Source organism: Electrona antarctica, assembly GCF_951216825.1.
Source record: "Electrona antarctica genome assembly, chromosome: 16".
Taxonomy (NCBI): domain Eukaryota; kingdom Metazoa; phylum Chordata; class Actinopteri; order Myctophiformes; family Myctophidae; genus Electrona; species Electrona antarctica.
This window is the reverse complement of record NC_136797.1, coordinates 16,340,992-16,362,983: the sequence shown is the minus strand read 5'-3', so window position 1 is coordinate 16,362,983 and position 21,992 is coordinate 16,340,992. Positions and strand designations below refer to the sequence as shown.

Genomic DNA, 21,992 nt, shown 5'->3' with positions numbered 1-21,992 from the left:
CATCACCTCCTGTATTAATTTAATGGAAAATGCCCCTCTTCCTTGGTGAATGACAATAAGTCTCTCCAGGGGCGTGCAGAAAACAGTAGAGAGATAGAGGCTGAAATACCCTAAAAGGGCACTTTTTGCCCCAAATTGCGAAAATAGCAGATCTGCAAGCTTGTCGAGGCGCAACCATGCACTCTTTAGCTACTGGATATGCGCCGTACGACCTGGATTTCTACGCAAATTCTTTAACGCAAAAATGCTGCGTTCGAGTTCAGGAGAGTTCGAAAAAGAAAAGGCAATTCTCCTGAATGCTGATTATGGCATGATGACACCATAGCAAATACTGCATTCAAGGTCTGGCTGGAGAGGGCAGGTTTTGTTTTACAGACGGGTGAAGGGGCAGGGGCTGAAGCCCCCATTGATGTCTATGTGTGCACGTCCCTGAGTCTCTCTGTCATACATTTAAAGAGCTGAGACTGATGCTTTACCTCCTCATGCCTACACAGGAAGGAGAGTGCAGGCAGTGTGTAAGGCGTGCGTCATCTTGTTTTTTTTCTCGCTTCAGCTGCTATAAATAGCTCAACCTCCCAATGGCACAGTCCTGTGTTTCCAGGACAACCACGTTCATTCATAGCTTTCTGGTTATTGTGTAGAGGAAGGAACATGTGAATGAGAGTGCGTAAAAAGCCTCTCTCTTCACTCCTCCGGCCTAATTGCGACCGCGGGTCGCAGTTTACTATGAAAACCTGCACGAGACGTCCGTCACGCCTCGTGACTGTCCATCACGCCTCGTGATACGCTCCATATATGGCCGATACAGAATTCATTCCATATGTTGATCTGACCTCATCAAACCCTGTACACTCAAGTCACGCTCCATATATGGCCAGTACAGAATTAATTCCATATGTTGATCTGACCTCATAAATTCATTGTGCATTATTTTGGTCAAATCATGATCCCATGCCAAAGCACCAGCGCTCGCCCAGCAGTCTGCCATCGCCCAGGCGGATGCGTACATGCGTCGATCCGTCCCAGCAGCGCGACCGCCACACTCTCACGGAGGAGACTGCCGACGAGCGGCGGCGGCATCAGGCCAGGCGTGACCTCGCCCCTCCGGGCGTCTTACTGGTTTATACTTATTCTTACATCTATACAGCCTATTGTAGTGGCGCTGTTACGTAATGGAAAAATAACTGGGGACAGTATGACCTTCAGACATACCCGAGTGTCATACTGTCGTTTGTAATTTATGTAATTATCCCTCAGTTCAGTTGGCTGTATGTTTTATGAATATAGGTTCATGAATGTGATTTGAACATGCATGACCCTCCTTTCTCCTCCACCTTTGGTGGAAGATGACTCGGGAGATGAGAGTCTTGCGCCATAAGAGGACCACTGACTCAGCGGGCACTAAGCTTGATTTCCTGCAATGAGTTAAAAATCTTGCAGTGTGTGCCGGGCTTTAAAGCCCTAACCACACCGAAAGGTCAAGACGGTTTTAGCGTTGTCCCTGCGGTGCGATATGTCTTGTTGACCCACGTTGACCCTAGTGATTCAATGCATGGAATTCAATATTGGCCCAAACCACACCCAAAGGATCAAGATTTTAGCGTTAACTCCTTGCAACCGTTTGGTGTGGTTAGGGCTTAACAGTGACACTACTGTACTGGAGAAACTGCAGGGATCCACTGATGGCACAAACAAACTGAATTCTGTCAACGAGTCATGTGGCAGTTCAGCCTGCCACTAACACAGAACTTAACAAACATGGTTGAACTCTGAATTATTCTTCATGGTTTATGTTGCAGAGAATGAGCTTTGTTTGACTTTAGGTATATTGTTTCCATTTGTTTGATGCTTGATTGTTGATTGATTGTTGGCTCCAGTGTAGGGAGAACATACCAACTGTGGGTATATGTACAGGGAACCCATTGGATTTGTGTAACATGGGAAATTGAGTACTAATTACAGTATTGTATGTTTATATTCTGTGGATATTTTGATGAGTGATGTGTGACACTTTAAATGTGTTTGTTAAAGTAAAGTATTGTCTCTTGACATGGAAATCTTATGCTGGTTAATTGTGGAATCAATTAGGTTTGTCCAGTGGGAGGGGCTTAGCCTATAAGTAGGGAGACCTGCCACTGCCAGAGATCAGTCAATGTAGGACTGTGGAGGTGCAAGGACCTGGGGGCCAATCTGTCCAGTTTGCTGTATATACTTTTGTTTTCCATTTTGTCACTGTGTAAAAGGGAGAATAAAGTAAACCACTTCTCTGCAACAAGGACTCTCCTTTCCAGTTTTTGGCTATTTTTCACCAGTGCCTGTCGGCAAACATTACCCTCACTCAGGACAGAGTGTGACAGAGTGTAATACACTCTTTTAGTTTTAAAATGTCCCTCACAATTGTCACAGCTGACCACAACGGTTTGGTCTTAGGGAAGGTCTAGCATGTCTGCTCTGATACACGTGACATCACCAGCTGTTTCTTTTTTACCTGACTACGACTACAATAGTGATTAGTGTAACTAGTGTAGTGCAGTGACAGAGAATGCCCTCCCTACCTGGCCTAACGACAGGCCAAGCTGGGGGCACTGCTAGGATTCGAACCGCACAGTGCCACTCCACGTTACTGTGCTGCACACTACACAGTACACACACACACTGATCAATGCAACAGTGATCATTGCAATGGGAAGGCCAACAGGTGCCATTACATTTTTCCTAGTGAATGGTGCTCACCGCTTATGAGGTCTACATTGATGGGATCTAGATCTTGTGTGTTGACACCTCAGGCTCCTCTGGACCTTTTGGAAATAGCAGAAACTCACACAGCCGGAGGTGGCAAAAGGCCCTGCATGCAGCATGAGAGAGAACATATCCACCATCTGGAGGAGACCATTGGACAGCTAGCCGGCACAACAGCCTAGAAAGAGCCTGGAGGGAGAATCCCAGTTCCAAACAGGTTAAAAGTCTATCTCTCTCTCTCGCTCTCAAATATGAATACACCTTATTGCAGTCATGTCACGTTGGTTTGTGGCTGATATTGTATACTGTCTGTAATACAAGGACTGCGCCACAAGCAGTGCCCTCAATCACCTCACTGCTTTTGCACTTTTGCAGCAGCTGATGTGGAGGCAACTCAAAGAAGGAGAGGTGTGGAGACAATGAGGAGAAATGAGTTCATTGATGCCATGGAAGAGTCCCCTGCATTCATATCTGTGACTGACTGCCAATAACCACACAAAGCACAAGTAAGTAAGAGGCGTTACATAGGAGCAGCTCCATGCACTGATGCAGTGGTGGAAAGGAACCAAGTAGGCTACATGTACAATTTTGAGGTACTTTTACTTTACTAGAGTATTTCCAATGTTATATTGTACGTTTTATTCCACTACAATCATTTGAAGAGTTTAGTTACTTTGTAGATTTTGATTATTACGGTATTACAAAACATACATTAACCACTTCTGCCCTATTTAAATGTATACAAACGTGTAGCTTGTAGTTCTGCTACCGGTATTTCAAAGATTTTTCTAAATTTAGACAATAATAACTTGTGAAATACAGGACATTCCGCATAATAAGTACTTTTACTTTTGGGTAATTGATGCCAATACTTTTGTACTATTACTCAAGTAAATCTTGAATACCACACATATCATACTTTCTAGATAGAGTGTTTCTAGATAGAGATAGAGTGTTTCTAGATAACTGTACTACAGTATTGATATTTTTACTACTTTAAAAAAGTACTCCTTCCACTGCTGCACCGATGTGTACGTTAATTATGACATCCTCAACCTCAAGCCTCCTCAGTGCTCGACGAGGTTGTGCATGTCATAATTAATGTGCATTAATGTAGGAAGGTTCTTATGTAGATGAAGCAAAGTTGTGTAATGAAATCTTGTGAATGCAATTGATCTCAGGCACTCAGGGAGCAATCAGAGTATGATGATGATGAGTGGAGGAATTCCCAATGACTGGAGCCACAATGACAACGTAAGTCCTCGGCAGACTGATCTTCATTAAAATAACTTAAATATGCATTAGAGATGTTAACAGCTGTAGCTCTATGCTTACATTAAGAGTAGCTCAACTACTGTTGTTTTCTTTTTCTTTCTTTTTAAACAGGACTCAACCAGCACAAACCACACACAACAAAGGACACGACGCAACCGTATCCCTGACAAACCCCATTACTCTCTCAGCCTATGGAGCATCATGAAGAACTGCATTGGCAAAGAGCTGTCCAAGATACCCATGCCTGTAAAGACTTTTGACTTATCAACTGGTTATGATGGAGGCCTAGTTTTTGTCTCCGTTCTATAAGCTCCAGGTCGCATGATTATTAGTATTAAATTATTATTATTATTATTATTTTTTAAATGTCACCCATACATGCCCAAGGAACACCAGGGTTAAAGGATTGTTCACCCCAAAAATGACTTATTTTCATTCATGGAGATTTTATTTTGTTTTTTGTCGCATTCCTAAAGCCAATAATTTGATGACCGGCGAAGACTCAAATGCAGGTCAAGTGAGTCAAACCTAACCGGCTGTAAAGTGTTGAATGACCGTGTTCCTCCCTACGGTCCATACTAAAAAAAAGGTTTTGTAATTTTTCTTATTTTTTGTTTAGGATTTCTGAGCTCAATTGCACAAAAACCTGAACTTTCAGTAGATTTTCTGTGGTCTGGGCTCAAACAAGTGCTCTGATTCTCCTGTGGAGTGTGATGTACTGTAAAAGCCAGCTAATCCCATATATGACAATGGGATTTGCAAGCAGATGTCACTGTTTTCACTGTTTTGCCTGTTTTCATTCTAGCTCAAAAGGCTTCACAGACACAGAGGGCTGTATTTTGAGTGTCTTAAGTACCACGTCTTATGACTGGAGGTGTGGCCAATGCTGTTTGGCCACTCAAAATAGCTAAACAGCATTGGCCACACCTCCAGGTCTTAAGTTAAGTCATAAGACCTGGTACTTAAGACACTCAAAATACAGCCCAGAGTATTCTAGACCACTAAATGTTCAAAGTTAAGGTTGTTTGGGACGTAATTGAGGTCATAAAACAGAAAAACGAAAGATAAAAATAAATGAAAATTAATGTCATGAAACCTTTAACATGCTGCAGGTGAACTTCAACGAGCCCTTATCGATGCTGCAGCGTCTGACCGAGGACCTGGAGTACAGTGAGCTTCTGGACCGGGCGGCCCACTGTGACTCCCCCTTGGAGCAGATGTGCTTGGTGGCTGCCTTCTCCGTCAGCTCCTACTCCACCACGACGCACCGCTCGGCAAAGCCCTTCAACCCTCTCCTGGGGGAGACCTATGAGCTGGACAGCTTAGATGAGTGTGGCTATCGCTCCATCTCTGAACAGGTGAGACACACACAGAGACAGTGGTGGAAAAAAATACATTTTACTTTAAATATTAAAGTATCAATATTGCAATGTAGAAATATTCTGTTACACGTAAAAATCCGGAATTCAAAATTCACTCAAGTGAAAGTACAAAAGTAGCCTACCCAAAAGTAGAAAGTGCTCATTATGTAGAATGTCCCATTTCACAAGCTTTAAAATGTATAAAGATCATTTGAAAATAGCAGATTTACAAGCAAAGTATATAAGGCAGAAGTGGTTAATATTGTAATAATAATCAAAATCTACAAAGTAACAAGCAACTAAAGTTTTCATATTGTATTGGTAGAAGTGACATTATAGTAGAAGTAAAAGTATAGAAATTTGGAAATTCTCCAGCAAAGTAAAAATGCTTCAAGATTGCACAGTTTCCTAGTTTTATTTTTTTAAACAATATGTTTATTGTTTTTTTTAGGTTTTTTTTCATACATGTACATAACATGGTGATGCTGACATATAGGAGCGGAGAGGATCAATACAGCAGACCAAGAGACAAAAGAAAAACGACACAGTTGCCTACTTGAGTGCATGTACTTAGTTATTTTACTCAACTGCACAGAAAAGTACCTGTGCTTAAATGGATTTGTCGTGGCAGGGGTTAATGTAGCCTATACCTGCTTCACCTATAGAAAACAATTTCCAATGGGTAAAGTGGAATGAATGTATTTATTTAACAAAAGGCAAGAGCTCTGGGACCCCACCCCAATTTCAGACATCTGTTCCCTTTACACAACAAGAGAACCCAAATAGATGGACACTTGGTTAGTGGAGACAGAGCCATACATGGCTCTTTTTACATGATTTACAAATAGTTACTCTGACAGACTGCAACAGGTGATTTCACAGTTTGCTTACTAAACTGTGAGTTGTAAATAGACCTGCATAGTGACCAGACCTCTTAGTAAAGACTCATATGGAGGCATAACTATAATCACGGATAAAACAGTGTAGTATTATCCAGTGGTGGAACTATTTTTGGAGTATTTCACCCGCTTCTTTACTTATACTCCACTACATCTCAAAGGAAAATATTGTACTTTTACTCCACTACAATTAAATTAAAACTTAAGTTACTAGTTACTTTGTAGATTTGGTTTATTATTACAAAACACACTAACCACTTCAATCAGCCCCATTTTTATCGCATTAGGTTGTTTTTATACATTTTGAACTTGTGAAATGGGACATTCTGCCCAATGAGTACTTTTACTTGTAACCGAGTATTTCTACATTGATACTTTTTCCACCATTGGTATTATTTTCACATTATTACAGACCCACTGTAGGCCTAGTTATTTAGTCATAAGCTTTTTATTTATACGTATCATTGGTTAAATCTATCTATAAATGCACCAAGTCTCTGTACGTACGTGTGTAATACACGTAACTCGAGAACCATTCGCCCCACCGACTTCAAATTCAACACACGCGTTCCTCCCCACCACAGGTGGTGCAGTGCCCGGTGTCGAGTCGGTCTGACCCACGGTTATCCAGAACCGCCCCAAAAAGGCCCCTGCCCGGGCTCTGGACAGCAGAGCCATAGAGTAAAACAGAGTTACGAGAACTCTGTTCATTTCATGGGGCCAGTCCAATGGCGGCTCTTCTACATAGACTTCTATTGGCGAAGAGCATAGCGAACAGTGACAAAGTCCTGGACCGGAAGTTGGCAGAATGCACTGGACTCAGGCAACAGCCCAGCTTTAATGATCTTAAATCCCTTTATTTTAGATCGTTTGTCAGTAATAGTACAACATAACATTACAGAGTCTTTAGTTGTCACTGTACAATACTTTAAAACAGTTGGCATGTTATACACATGCCTAAAATAGCTCTTGTTTGCGCCGCCCTCGTTGAAAACAATGCCACGCTAATTAGTGTCCTTGTCATGAAGAATTGCACAGAAAACACTGAAGAGCAATGATTCTTTGCATGAAAAATAGATGCCATTCTTTCACTCTCAGGTCAGTCATCACCCCCCCGCCGCTGCACACCATGTGACATCACAACGAGGCTGGACCCTGAGGCAGGACATTACCATTGACAGCAAGTTTCGTGGGAAATATATCTCCGTCATGCCTTTAGGTGAGAGCAAGTATTAATATGGCCGTCAATTCTGACAATTGATGACAATTATCATGTAATGAAAAATCGAATGCAGAAATACTGTAGATTAAAACTGCAATCTGTAAACTTCTATGCCCTATGTATGGTATTCGAACCAGGGGATAAATTACTATTTGACCCTAATGCAATACCTCTTGTCAACCAGTAGTGGTCCTATCTAAACACAGCATCTACACGACCACACCACACAAACAGTTGTGTTAGTTATATTGTGATAATAACATACTTTTACATAACATAACATACATAACATTTTATTCACTTTAAAGAGAATACAGAGGGAATTCTTCTTTTGTACTATTGTGCACTTTTTGGTCATCTTCTTTGTTTCTCTGTAGGCTGTATTCACCTTGAATTCCACTCAAGTGGGAATCATTATATCTGGAGCAAAGTCACCTCCACTGTGCACAACATCATTCTAGGAAAGTTGTGGATCGACCAGGTGTGTTATGTTATGTTAAATAAATGTGATAATATATTTCATCCTCTAGTCCAGCTCCTCTAGCTTCTAGTATGTTAGTCAGTTAGTTCATCCATTTAGACCTGAGAACTGATTCTACAAATGTCTTCTAAATAAATAAATAAATAAAAAGTGTTCTGAAAAAAAAAACATGTTTCTATATCAGCAGTGCTCAAACTATTTCATGTCAAGGACCACCAAAATGATATATAATTGGCTGCCGACCCCCATCTGAAAATATGTTGTTGCTGGGAAAGAACATATATTCAAAGATTTGCACACATTTTTCACGATTTTTCAACAATAGCAGTTCTACAAGCTTGCAGATCTAATCCAAGCTATGAGCTTGGAGATCTGCTATTGCAACAGCTAACGTTTAAAATAATGGTTAAAGTGGTTAAAAGCTATAAGGCGACACAGATGCTGCCTCAGGTCTAAATGGGTTAATACTGTATCTCATAGCATTTCTCTCTCTTTCATTTCCTACTCTCTTTCTCAAACCCTATCTTCCTCTGTGATTGTGTCCTCCTCTTTTACTGTTTGTAGTCTGGTGAAATTGAAATAATTAATAGCACTACCAAGGACACCTGCCATCTCAAGTTTACCCCCTATAGCTACTTCTCCAGAGAGGTCCCGCGCAAAGTAAGTCTATCATCCCTTCAGTCTTTGCACACTTGCTTCTTTGAAGATTCACTTAATTATAATGACTATATTGGTGGCCATTATTTTTGTTCTTACATCATACTCCACCCATTGGGGTATATTAAAAGTAATGCACATTCATGTTAACTAGTACACACTTGCTTGTGCATATTTAAAGACATAAGAAAGTAGGCTGTAAAATGATATATTTTAGTAATAAATAGCTTTATAAATTACTTTGTCTGACTGAATGGAATGCTAAATGCAGAGAAGACAAAACACGGCGCCTTACAATATGACCAGACTGAGTCAGGAGAATTCAATACAATACATTTCACCCTATCTTTTCCATTGTCTCAAGGTAACAGGGGTGGTAGAGGACAGTGAAGGAACAGCACATTATATTTTGTCTGGAACGTGGGATGACAAGATGGAGAGCGCCAAGATAGTGGAAAGCAGCGAAGGAAATGGAGGGTCTGAAGGCAAGCAAAAGATGGTTTATCAGACTCTTCCACCAAAACTGCTGTGGAAGAAATACCCACTACCGTATGTTAATTTCCAGTCCACTCCATTTCTTGTAAGAAAAGCTGTACCACTTTTGCTAGATTTGTGAAGTTTTATATGCCACCATACACAGATGTTGTGCACCAATGTCATGTGCTGAAAATAGCAGATCTACAAGCTCACAGTGTGGTGCGATTCAACACGTATGTTTGTAGATCTACTATTTTCCGCACAAGATGCCATTGGACGACGGAGTACAAATCAGCTTTACAATCCCTTCCCATTCCTACAGTATCTTTTTAGCCTGTATACCTCTGTACATTTCTTCCTTTTGTGTCACCTGTCGCCCAATGCACAGGGATAATGCAGAGAACATGCACTTCTTCTCTACCCTGGCTCTAACGCTGAATGAGCCAGAAGAAGGTGTGGCCCCTACTGACAGCCGTATGCGTCCTGACCAACGCCTCATGGAGGCAGGTTTGTGGGATGAAGCTAATGTCCACAAACTGCGTCTAGAGGAACAACAAAGACAGGACAGAAGGAGAATGGAGGCACAAGCCAACGAAGCCCTGGAACAAGGTATGTAGACAGAGAGAGAAATAGGGGCTTTTACAGCTTCACCCAGCCATGAATGGAATACACATGCAGGACCACAATGGAAACAAACCATAGTGCCTTCTTGGGTATATCCTCTTAACATCCTTTTGTACGGAACAGTGCCTCAGTGCTTTTTTTGTTAGTAAAGTATGAAATCAATCAATCAATCAATCAATCAATCAATCAATCATTTAATCAATCAAAAAAGCATGTACTGAATAACTTGTGGTACCCTTCAGGCCAAGACATCGAGGGTCACCAGCCACTGTGGTTTGAGAGGACGACAGATGATGCAACAGGGGAGAGCGCCTACGTCTACAAGGGTGGCTACTGGGAGGCTAAAGAAAATCAAGACTGGAGACAATGTCCTGCAATCTTCTAATTTCCTCTGCCTCTGTTTTTGACAGAACATTTTGAGGGCAGATTAAGAGAGAGGGTCAACATGCAAATACTGTGTGTGTGTGTGTGTGTGTGTGTGCGTGCGTGCGTGCGTGCGTGCGTGCGTGCGTGCGTGCGTGCGTGCGTACATGCATGCATGCGCGTGCGTGCGTGCGTACATGCATGCATGCGCGTGCGTGCATGCGCGTGCGTGTGTGTGCAAATACTTGACAGAGAGAACTATTTTAAATTATTTGTGTGTATAGAGACATGATTGCCGTATTGAAGTTGTACCTGATGGTATCTCTCGGGAGAGCAGAAATGGGCCGTGCTTTCCGCCTATATACACTCACTGGATGACCTTTTCTCAAAGCTGGTTTGAAACAAAGTGTTCCTCCAGCATCAGTCTGACTTTGACAACAGATTGTGAACGGACTGCAGCAATGTGGAAATATTCATTTCTTCCATTCAGTTTATGAGAACATTTTATATTTTTGTTAAAATCCCACAAACTTTGTCTTTAGGGATGTGTATTCACCATTCTGACATGGTTCGTTAGAGATATTACTAGTATAGTGTATATAATATATACCAATATATATATATATACCCCCCCCCCCCCCCCCCCCCCCGGCTTACACACAGAAAAAGTTAAATAAAATGGGTACATGTCAATGCAGGATATCAAGGAAAGTTTTAAAAATGGTGCTGGCTGGTACTATATAGTACATTACTGTATTGACAAGCTGTGGCTCTTTTGTTACATTCACTTCTGCATTCTGTGTGAATCATAGATGCTTGTATTATACTGTAAAAAGCCTGTTTGATTTTGGCCTGTGTATAACAAAAGTATTATGATAGAATTACCTCATGTACTGTATTATTACTGGCAGATCATATTGATTGCTCTCAGTTGTCCTGAACATTTACAGTATATATTCTGTCAGAACTAAAATTAAATTTGTGTAAGCATAATCTTAAATGGATTTCTTTTAATCAAAATACAATTAAACTAATATACACGTTTTTTTTATATTAAATTAAGAATCAGAATATTAAATGATAAGTTATGTAATTGTATGGAGGTGCAACTGAGATAAAATAATGCACATACTGTATTTACATTTGCCTGGTGGCAATTACACATGCAACTAAGTTTTTGTGAAAACATAAACAAGTAGCTATGCATGATTTTAGAGTTACTTAATAACACTGCACTAGCACAAAAAATATCTCATCAACTCATCACCTAGCAGATTGTATTTAGATTCTCACTGAACATGATGTGAACTCACCTTTTGTGCCCTATGACTTGGAAACAATAAAATAATTGAGCTAACAAAAATATTACTGTGTGCTTCTTCACAACCACAAATAGGATGGAATATGAAATATCGGACAGATCCGTCTTGAGCACATGACTATAGAGATACTGTGTAACGATGTGCAGGATTTTTAGACAGAATCTGGAGGAGTAATATAAAAAAATGTGTTTTACAAAAGTAAAACACATTTTTTACAAAAGTAAAACACACTCCCTCTAGGGAGTGTGCATTCAACGTTTCACACAGATGGGTGCAATTATAGGTACAAATGGGTAAAACATTTTTTTTTTTTAAATGCCTGCCGGCGGATTTGTGATTTGAGTCTGGCTTAATTATTAGCCAGGCTACATGGTACATGCCTTCAGACCATTAATAGGCAGATTGCAGGATGTTCCATTTCCTCTAGCACCATCTTCAGGACAGAATGTCAAATTCCATACAAATTAGCACAACATAGTCTTGACACATGTTCCCACAGAATCCCACTCAAAACATCTTGCATGGAAGCTGCTACCTGGGGGTTTAAAAGCAGCGACCTCAAGTGCCTGCGGGTGGGCTTTTAAGACTTTTGTCTTTTCGTCTTACGAATCAAAATAAAACTAAATCTCTAACCTGAGTCGGTACAAATTCTCTAAGGCAGTGGTTCTCAAAATGGGGTTTGGGGATGGGGACCCCCAGGGGTCCTTGAGGTGGTTCACATAATAAAAAAGACAATGAGGAGCCACTTAAACCTTTTTATACAGTAGGAATTCTACTAGCAAAACCTGATTATGAATGTTGTCTCTACATTTCCCTTAATGGTTTTAACTGTACATTTCCCGTGTTAATTTTTAAATTAGTTTTGGCACGGAGGTAATTGAATTCTCAGAACTAATTAGAGCACACATTGAGAAGGTTGTGACAGGGTTGGAATAGAAAGCTGCATGAAAGGACAGGACGTTCTCTACTCTGCCTATAGAGCTTTTGTGCATTTTTACTGTTCTCATTTACCGTCCTGGGATTGGAACAGCATGTTCCACAGTCCACACTGATAGTCTGATATGGATGCCAGGCCAGCTGAGCTTCTACAGCAGTATTCTCGAATCTCATTCAACTGCATGTGGGGTACGTACAGTGTGTGTGTGTGTGTGTGTTGTGTGTTGTGTGAGAGAGAGATAGTGTGTGTGTGTGTGTGTGTGTGTGTGTGTGTGTGTGTGTGCGTGCGTGCGTGTGTGTGTGTGTGTGTGTGTGTGTGTGTGTGTGTGTGTGTGTGTGTGTGTGTGTGTGTGTGTGTGTGTGTGTGTGTGTGTGTGTGTGTGTGTGTGTGTGAAAGCAAAGAAACTGTGTGTACACCAAATCTGAATGTTAAGAAAAGGATAGCCGACACTGCAAAATAAGGTAACAGGTCAGGCCGCCCCCATCTCGCCCCAGATTTTTTCAGCCGACCTCACGCCGACAGCTCGGTGCGGCGGTTCTTGTATTCTTTATTTTGTTTTACTGAGAATAAGGTTAGAAATAAGTTTAGGGTTAGGCATAGTTTTACTGGGGTTAAGTTTTGGTTTAGGCATCGTTTTACTGAGGTTGAGGTTAGGAATAAGGTTAGGTTTAACCGTTTAAGCATAATTTACTTAGATTACTTTAGGAATACCAGGCCGCGCTGGTATTCCGGCGATTATAACAGACGATTATAACAGACGCTCTTATAATCGTTTATAAGAACGTCGCAGTCCCGCCCCCTCGAGAGACCCGGAAAATAAATCCCCGTTAATTTTCCTTATAGACTTTTCAGAAAGTATTTATTTAAAGACGTTTACGCCGCGGACAAAGCCAACTCTTGTCGTGACAAATCATGACAACAAACACAATTTTTCTGGTTGAACAAATAATTAGACACTTTTTTTGTTGTTTTTCTTCTTTGTAATTATTTGTTTGGTCCAAAATATTGTGTTTGTTGTCATGATTTGTCACGACAAGAGTTGACTTTGTACGACGCTTATAATGTCTTTAAATAAATACGTTTTGAAATGTCTATGGGAAAAATGCATTGGGAACTATTTCCTGAGCCTGGCGTCGTCATGAAAGGGGGCGGGACTGCGACGCTCTACATCCAATGACAGTACTGTGCTATGTTGCTGCACTGACTGGCGGTGTGGGGTCAATTTACTTTGCAGGTTGCTGATCCTGTCCGGGAGGAGAAGAGCGGATGCGGAAACGTTGCGTCAACTTGCATGCATGCATGTGTGCGAGCAAAATCGGGTAATACTGTAATGACCGGATACAATAGAATAGGTGGGTAGGATCAGAGCACCGGGTAGTGAGTAAGTAAACAGAAAGCAAGCTTTCCACCGGTACTGCATGAAAGGCTGGTGCGGTGGTGGCGGTGTGACGTTATCCGTCGATGGGAGAATGGTCTGGATGCTACAGTCAAACCAAAGAAAGATACTCCGAGGAGAAGAAGGTAAAGAAAGAAGCAGACAGAGCGAAAATATACACTACACTGATGCCATGTAAGTTAAACTACCGTTATATACGAGAATTGATGTAGATCGCTAGTAGTGTCATTACGGTCATATGATATAACATTGTTGACTCTCCACTGAGTCGCTTCATAATCAGCTGTAGTCTCTTCTTGACTTGTAGTCCCAGTAGAAGCCTCAGTGCTAGCGCCGCGGGGCTAAAGTGATTTTAGCATAACAACACAAACTGAGGCCACTAAAAAGGCCAGGCAGGGGACATGATGCGACGTGCAGCTGCCCCCTGTTCGACCGACCCAGCGACCCCGGCCGGAGGGGGTGTCAAATGTCACCTCGTCACCTCATTTTTTAAACTAAGGTTATGATCTAACCTTGCTTTTTTGATTGAAATATTTATTAACAGTTTGCAGAATTACAGTACATTTCAAGCACAAACTCTCATATCGTACCTTTCTTTACCCTGATTTAGGCTACGGTATACTTGTCTTGGTCGCACGGTGTTTCAGTAAATTATTTGACATGATCTATTTTTATTCGTACCGCGATTCGCGAACTACGTGACCGAATCCAGTGATGATGGCTGTGCTAGTGCTACGCATTAATAATACATTTGTGATATTAAATTATGGACCCGCTTATTGTCAGTCAGAGTGAGTTGTATGTTTGTATGGCGAGTTCAGGAGTTGTCAGTTAGCGACACACATGATGTTGATGATGATGGGAGCACACGACGATATTGGCATGCATGATGAAGTAAGTTGCTATTTTAAAACTATGTCCCCCGATGTCACCCCCGCGGCCGTGCCGTGAGGCGTGGTTTCTGTTTTATGAACTATGTCTGAAAATAAATTCTAAAAGAAAACAAACTGTCAACGCAGACAAACGCTCCGCCAAGTCGTCATCGCGCCATCTTATGATTTGCATGCCAAGATTTAAACCAATCACGCCAGTCCCCGTCTAGAAGGAGTATCCACTCCAGGGAACGTTCTCTCTTTTCTGTTACACAACCAGCTGCCAGTGTGCCAAATGCAAAATAGAAGCACGTGTCTTCGTTTCAGTGGGACAGGAAAAAAACGCAAGTTCGTTCACGGGACGGCCAAGGCTTATTTTTCAACCTGCGTTAGGATTTAACCGCCGGATTATTATGTAATAGCCGTGAGACTCGTGAGTTCGCCACAGGCGGGTTTTTTTGGGGGGGGGATAGGTGTCACTACTGTTCTTCCTTCCGAGTTCCGAGATGAGAGTGTGGTTGCGTTACGAAGTCAAGCGGTATGTGTTTACCTTGCAGAGACGAGGATGATACGAACATGATCAACACCGATGGCTTCTCAAAATGCGAGGAGACCCGGCCAGAGACGACGAGGAGGAGGCCACCCGCGGAGATGCTTCATCTTCTGTCCGCCGTCATTGTATGGCTAGTGACTGGAACTACCATCTCCAGTCTCAACAAATGGATTTTTGCTGTCTATAACTTTAGATACCCTTTACTGTTATCGGCTTTGCACATGCTGACAGCCATTGTTGTGGACTATGCTCTGATCAAGCTGAGAATGATCAAGCACAACGGGGCCGGGGAGCAGGACCTGACACCCTCCGCTAAATACAAGGTGTTTATGTTAAGCTTGACGTTTTGCGCCAGCATTGCTTTCGGCAACATTGGTCTGAACTATGTCCAGCTGTCCTTTGCGCAGATGATTTACACCACCACTCCACTCTTCACACTGGCCATCTCCACACTAGTCCTGGGCAAACAGCACCACATCCTCAAATACACGGCCATGATGCCAATATGCCTGGGAGCCTCTTTCAGCATCATGGGTGAGGTCCAGTTCGATCAGACCGGCTGCTTCTTTGTGTTTGCAGCCACTATGTTGAGAGGAGTCAAGAGCATTCAGCAGAGTAAGTCCTGTCATTATCATTATTATCCACCACCACCACTGGTGTCGTTTCAGTTGTCTTGTCATTAACTTTAATTAAAACAAATGTAACAACTGCAACTTATACTAATGTAAACTTTAAATGTTATTTTTATGATATGGACATGATGGAATAATTTTCTCCACAAGTGGAAAATGTCTCATGATGCTGCTGACTTCAGAGTGTATTTGTGTTTCCCTCGTGGTGGTGTAGACCACTGCTATGCAGTCTGAGGTCGTGGAACATTTTAGTTGCACACTGATTCATTCCTGTGTCCTTGTAACACGCCCATCTTTATAGGTGTATGACGCCCAAGCTTGTTTCCCTGCATTCTGTTTACCATGGAAACCATTCAGGGTATCCTATGAAGTATGAAGCTTATAGCAACAGCAAGCCTCCCACAAACATGTCATGGTTAACCTGATGGTTGCTTGTAATGCAAGTGAATACAAATCGCAGGCAAACTTAATGGTTCTGGGTTATATATGTAATTCGCTCTCATTTCAAGAACATTAACTTAAGCATTAAAAGCTGCAAAACGGATCACGTTGTCATTTTGACAGTGCAGCATTCATACAGGTTCAGTTAGTAATAGTTTGCTAATGCAGCAAGTGATGGGATTTTAACAAACAGTAAACTGACATTAAATTAAAGCATGTCTTCTTTAATCAAAGGTTTGCTGAAGTTTCCTCAAAAGAGTCAGACACCCTCATGACTAGGAGGTTGTTGTTTTATGTTCTAGCCATCTGTATTTGTTTACTTACTTTCAAATTGATATCAGCTGGGATGTGTTACCGTATGTTAAGTGGTATCCTCACTAGAATCATTTAACTATAATGTCCTGTGCTCAGAGGGAATCGCCCAAGGCTGGCATCGCTGGACTGGTAGATTTTTGGGGAAAATAAATGTCCACTACTGTGGTCAACTCAAGTGATGTATTTTGTGCAGGTGATTAGGGTTACTAATGTCATTAGTTCACATAATATGGTAGCTGTCTGGGAAGAAAGAAACCACAAAGTACAGTCTCTAAAATAAATGTATTCTGAGAGACTGAATGCATGTACTGTACTGTATGCAAGAAGTAGGCTTGTTTTCAGTTTGAGTCTGCATTCACACTAGCAGCACCGTCAACAAAATGCTACACAACAACAACCAAGCATTGCCACTACCAAGTTGCAGGTGAAGCTCCTCAACCCTCTCTGTGTAAATGAAAAGGGTTGGTTTAAATGGCACAGGGAACTGATGTATAGAAAGAATGAGTTTGTCTTCCTTTTATGGAATGGAGCAGGAATTGTGATTGATTGATGCTTCACTGCGTCATTGGCGTGCTGAAAAAAGTTTAAGTCAGCCTTTTTTTGGTAACATGTCGTGCCTGGCTGTCACACAGCATCAAGTGTCCGGCATCAGTTTGTAGCTTTGTGATGTCTTGAAAATGACGTGAACCTTGTTGCTTTGTGTGTGAATGCAGCATCAGGCTGCCGCAGACAATAATTATGAGTGAGGGAAGTGAAGTGAGCAAGATCCCCTGTCACCTTGTACTGACCATGAGCAAGAAGATACTGGTGTTTACACAATGTTCTAGTTGTGCACAGTGGAAAGCAGTTCAACCTAGTTGTACTGGACAGATCCAAGGCCTCCCCTTTATCAGTTTTCACTGCACTCCATGACTATTATGTACACAGTGGTGGAGCATTTGTATAGTCAAATGTACCTGGTGAAAGAAGTAAAGTACGGTAAAGGTTCTGCTATAATGTGGACACAACTAAATGTTTTAAACAGATTAACATTGTTGCATATTTCTGTTTTATTTTTAATCATGGCTTATGGGTTGAGAAATGTTAGCGGAACTGTGTTGTCAGGTTTCAGTAACCTACTTTAATACACTCTCTCCCCATTAGATATAAAATGTGTCACTCTATGATGTGTTTTTCGGAATTTGCTTTATACTCCTTCGTAACAAATATCTTTGTTATTTCTCAGGCATCCTTCTTCAGGAGGAGAAGATAAACTCTGTTTTCCTGCTCTACATGATGTCAATTCCCAGTTTCTGTATCCTGGCGGTGGCGGCTTTGGCCTTGGAAAACTGGGCTGTGCTCGAGTCTCCATTCCACTATGACCACCACCTGTGGATCTTCATCCTGCTCAGTTGCCTGGGGTCTGTCATGTACAACCTGGCCAGCAGCTGTGTCATCACCCTCACTTCTGCTGTCACACTACACATTCTGGGCAACCTGAGTGTGGTGGGCAACCTGCTTCTCTCCCAGTTGCTCTTTGGCAGCGAATTGTCTGCCCTCAGTTGTGCTGGGGTGGTGCTCACACTGTCTGGCATGCTTATCTATCAGAATTCTGAGTTTATTGCCAGCTATATGGATTCACGGAGGGCCAAAGTTAAGGGTATAGGAGAGGGCGAGCTACCTACTGGGAATGAAGATGGTGTGGACAATGCAAATACATCTGAATGCACCGAGCCAGATCATCAGGAGAGAAGACATGGGAAACAGGAAGACAAGCAGGACTGAACTCGTATGAGTAGGAGAATGCAGCGAATAATAAAGTTGAGTGATGGAAACCATTGTTGTAGACAAGTGTAAATCAGACTGAACTGTGGCAGGGAGTAGCGGGAGGACTGTGACCTAATGAGGCCATTGTCAATGACGACACAGCTGAACACGTTAAGTTCAGTGTATTTTATTTTGTACTTTATTCACTGTGCCAATTTATTTATTTCTCTCATGGTCTCATGGAACTGGGGACTGACATAGAAAAAGGTTGCCTTTTAAACAGTTACATTTTCTCCTTTGTACATGCACTCATACATAGTCTATAGTGGTACTATATGCATGCATGAGCACACTAAAATACTGTACTGTATGTGATACCTCATAAGGTGTCCACACTGTCACTCATACGACACTGTGAAAATGTTATTTACAGAGGGCTCGATTTATACTTTGTTGCCTCCTCGTGTTGTGCGCTGAAAATAACTAGATAGGCTATTATCAGTGCCTGACACTGTGCAACAAAGTATATGTATATCAAGCCCTTAATGGTTTGGGTGGCAGGTGTGGATATTGTACACTACAGATAACCTATTATGGCGTTAAGGTCGGAACTGTTACAGTTATGGATATTGAACACTACAGATGGACTAATATTAATGTGTTAATGTCGTAGCTGGTAGAGAGCAGGCATGGATATTGTACACTACATTTAACCTAACGTTATTTTGGCGTTTAGGTTGGAGCTAGTAGAAAGCACAACAGATAACCGACCATTATGGCTAACGTCAGAGCTGGTAGGGAGCACTCCACCTCCAAGTTTGATGGGCACAAGTAATTGAAAATGCAGTAAAGCACTTGTACTGTTACCTAACAATGACCCGGTCCTGCCTGTCAGGAGACTGGGTCTTTTTGGCAGCTTTTTGTGTGTATCCGTGTGTGTGTGTGAGAGAACAAAAGGAAGTGTGTCAGAGGTGCTGAATTTGTTGTAGAGCTATAGCTTTTGTCAACATAAAGTTTACAAGGATGGACAAATGCAAAGTTTGCAAACCAACATTTTCATGTAATGGCATAGCTCTTTTTAAATCTCTTGCGTTCATATTATCGGCGACAAAATCTACAAAGCGACCAAGGGTGGCCAGCTGCATTGCTGCTGTACGCAGTGTGGATTCAGGATTGAGCAACACTGTGTACAGCATTTACAGAAGAGCAGGAATTGTCTACTAGACGTACTAGAGTAGGGGTGAAAATGGTCAAGCAATATCATGATTGATGCTTCACTGCGTCATTGGAATGCCAGATAAAAGTTGAAGCCAGCTCTTCTATTTTTTGTAGCGTGTCATGCAGTCACAAGTGTCGGACGTCAGTTTGTAGTACGTTTCATGACTCTGGCTTCCATAGAGAATGACTTGTAGCTTGTTCCTTTGTCGCTGCTAGTGAACGCAGCATTAGTCTGCTACTAATGCACAGAACGCCTGGCTGAGTCCTTTCTTTAGCCCAGTGATATGTATGACCCTCAGTGCAACCTTCCACTTAAGATCTAGATTATTTTTTTGGTTGGGGAAGAGAAAAACAACCTCCTTGGAATTAAACAAATTACAGTTTTACGAAAAGGTATTCACTGCGGCATACTTGCGTATATTATTAGGTTTCGAAATTCTCTAAGGAGTCTCACCCAACTTAGGCTATCTGTTCCCCATGGAGGTGTTGAGAGGAAAAAGGCCTTCTTTTCTGGTTACCTCTTTAAAAAAAAAAGACAAATTCATATTTGATTGAGCGACAGTGTCATTCCATAAAAATGCATCGAGTTTGTCCTGTCATGTAAGTATAAATTAGCTGTATGCCAAAATGATGTTAATCCATTGGTTGGTCTCTGTCACAGTATGTCCATTCTTCAGGTGCCTACTGTATGTTTGATTATTGGTTTTTGGTAACCAGTAAAACTAGAAAACTGGCTTCTTACTACTGGGCAATTTTGTGTTTCTTCCTTTTTTTTTCACATCAACATTAATGTTTTTTTTTTATAATTCAAATTTTTATTTGTTTTTCAAAATCGTACAAAATCTAGGTTCAGTACAAAACAGCATTACAAACATTACAACATACCTTACAGATAGCCAGTCCAAGAAACATAACAGTTAAAATAAAAAGAAGAAAAATAACAAGGAAATCATTTAAGGTTCATATATCAACATTAATGTTGATGTGAGAACAGCATGTAATTGTTTTTGTTTGGTCATAATAGTCCAAGGCTTTATCTTGCCATTATTGTATCCTAGAAGTACAGTAACTTAGAGAGCAGCTTATAAAACTTATCACACATTGAAATCTCATCCATGTGACAATGTAGCTACTGATATTTCTCTCACAACTAAGTATAAATTAACCCCCCTGTATCGAAGGTGAAATTGCTTCAGATCTGATTTGCAGGGCTGTGTATGGTTATGATATTTCCATCCCATCATTCCAGATGCATCCATGATCAGTCAGATAACTTGCATGCAGTCAAGCTAAGCACAAGACAAAGAGTAGCAAAGATAATAGACAATATTTTAATACTAACATCTGCTGCTTTGTTTTCTCCTTAAATGTTTTGCCATAAGCATAACAGTTGTTAGGATGTCAGATTGTCAACCAACCATCAACATGATGGGAATTTCAAAAGAATAACAGCTGGAGATTTCTTGCTATTACAATACTTGAAAGAGCTGTAGCATCATTCACAATCCAGAATCATATGCCCTCTCAATTCGAAGTATATGTACTGTTCGTGTATGGTTCGTGTAACGATACACTGCTGACTGCAAACAAATGACCACCTTATTATATATTTTGTCATATTTGTATAGTGCTATATCAGCCCTTGCACATTAATGATCTACTCCCATTCCAGATAATTTTGTTTTGATTGTTAAAACATAATGTCTGATAGTTTGATCTGTATATGGCTGCTGCTTTTCATTGGTATTGTTTTTTTGGGAGGTTATGAAAGCGTATATTGCACTGACAAGTTAAGGAGATGCCACCTTCAAAGCGTGTGGCTTCTGTGTACATACTGTTTTGATTGTAAAGATTGTTGGATGTAAATAGTTATTTTATTATATTTATGTATTTTCCAGTCATGAATGGGTGGCTCAAATATACTGACTCAAGAACGACAATTAGTGTCTCCTGTCTTATTTTGCCAAAAAGTACATATATTATTTTCTTTCCTTAAAAAATAATAAAACAATATCATATCATTTTCATTTGTGTTATTTCAGTTGAACGTACCCCCAAAATATGCCAAAAATGTACATGGTCAAATGTAATTCCATTAATAAAGACTAAAGAGACTGAGACTGCAGGGCCAAAATAATGCTATGAAATGCCACATGGGGTTGTAGTGTATGTGCTTGCACTGACCACTTGATGGAGCCGTCTGTTTAATTTATATAATAGTTTTGTTAGAGCCAACAGGTTCTATTTCAGATAAAGTCATGAAACTGTTTTGGCTTACTCTTAACTACTGCCAAAATAGGGAGTCAATGTATATTATGAATACATACAGGGGAGTGTATGTCCTGTCCTTCAATATGGAGATGTCTATTCACTGCAAACTGGGTGTCACTGAGTGGCCCAACAACTTTTTGCCTGAATAAGGCAGTGCTATTCGCTTGCTCTTTCTTTTGTTTTTTCTTCTT

The 21,992-nt window shown here is 41.1% G+C and overlaps 2 protein-coding genes across 3 annotated transcripts; both read left to right on the top strand.

The window, feature by feature from the left end:
• Window positions 1-951: 951 nt before the first annotated feature.
• Window positions 952-10,645, top strand: osbp2a (oxysterol binding protein 2a; the record flags this gene model as incomplete). The annotated part of the gene is given in 13 exon segments (XM_079523910.1): window positions 952-1,119; window positions 2,787-2,907; window positions 3,115-3,218; window positions 3,220-3,245; window positions 3,921-3,993; window positions 4,126-4,260; window positions 5,127-5,372; window positions 7,373-7,493; window positions 7,874-7,977; window positions 8,542-8,637; window positions 8,999-9,183; window positions 9,500-9,720; window positions 9,978-10,645. Coding segments are annotated over 13 exon segments (1,743 nt in total). The 3' UTR covers window positions 10,121-10,645.
• A 3,069-nt stretch (window positions 10,646-13,714) lies between these two features.
• Window positions 13,715-21,549, top strand: slc35e4 (solute carrier family 35 member E4). 2 transcript variants are annotated; one of them, XM_079523750.1, is made up of 3 exons: window positions 13,715-13,927; window positions 15,183-15,793; window positions 17,792-21,549. In XM_079523750.1, the coding sequence occupies exons 1-3, from the start codon at window positions 13,776-13,778 to the stop codon at window positions 18,328-18,330; spliced, it is 1,302 nt and encodes a 433-aa protein (XP_079379876.1). In that variant the 5' UTR covers window positions 13,715-13,775; the 3' UTR covers window positions 18,331-21,549. The 2 variants fall into 2 exon arrangements, with proteins under 2 accessions (XP_079379876.1, XP_079379877.1); XM_079523751.1 differs by having other exon boundaries at window positions 13,803-13,878.
• Window positions 21,550-21,992: the final 443 nt, after the last annotated feature.

Coding starts and splice junctions, on each gene's coding strand:
- slc35e4 (XM_079523750.1), top strand. CDS start 13,776: ATGAAAGGCTGGTGCGGTGGTGGCGGTGTGACGTTATCCGTCGATGGG. Junction 13,928..15,182: donor ATACACTACACTGATGCCAT/GTAAGTTAAACT, acceptor TTTACCTTGCAG/AGACGAGGATGATACGAACA. Junction 15,794..17,791: donor AGTCAAGAGCATTCAGCAGA/GTAAGTCCTGTC, acceptor GTTATTTCTCAG/GCATCCTTCTTCAGGAGGAG.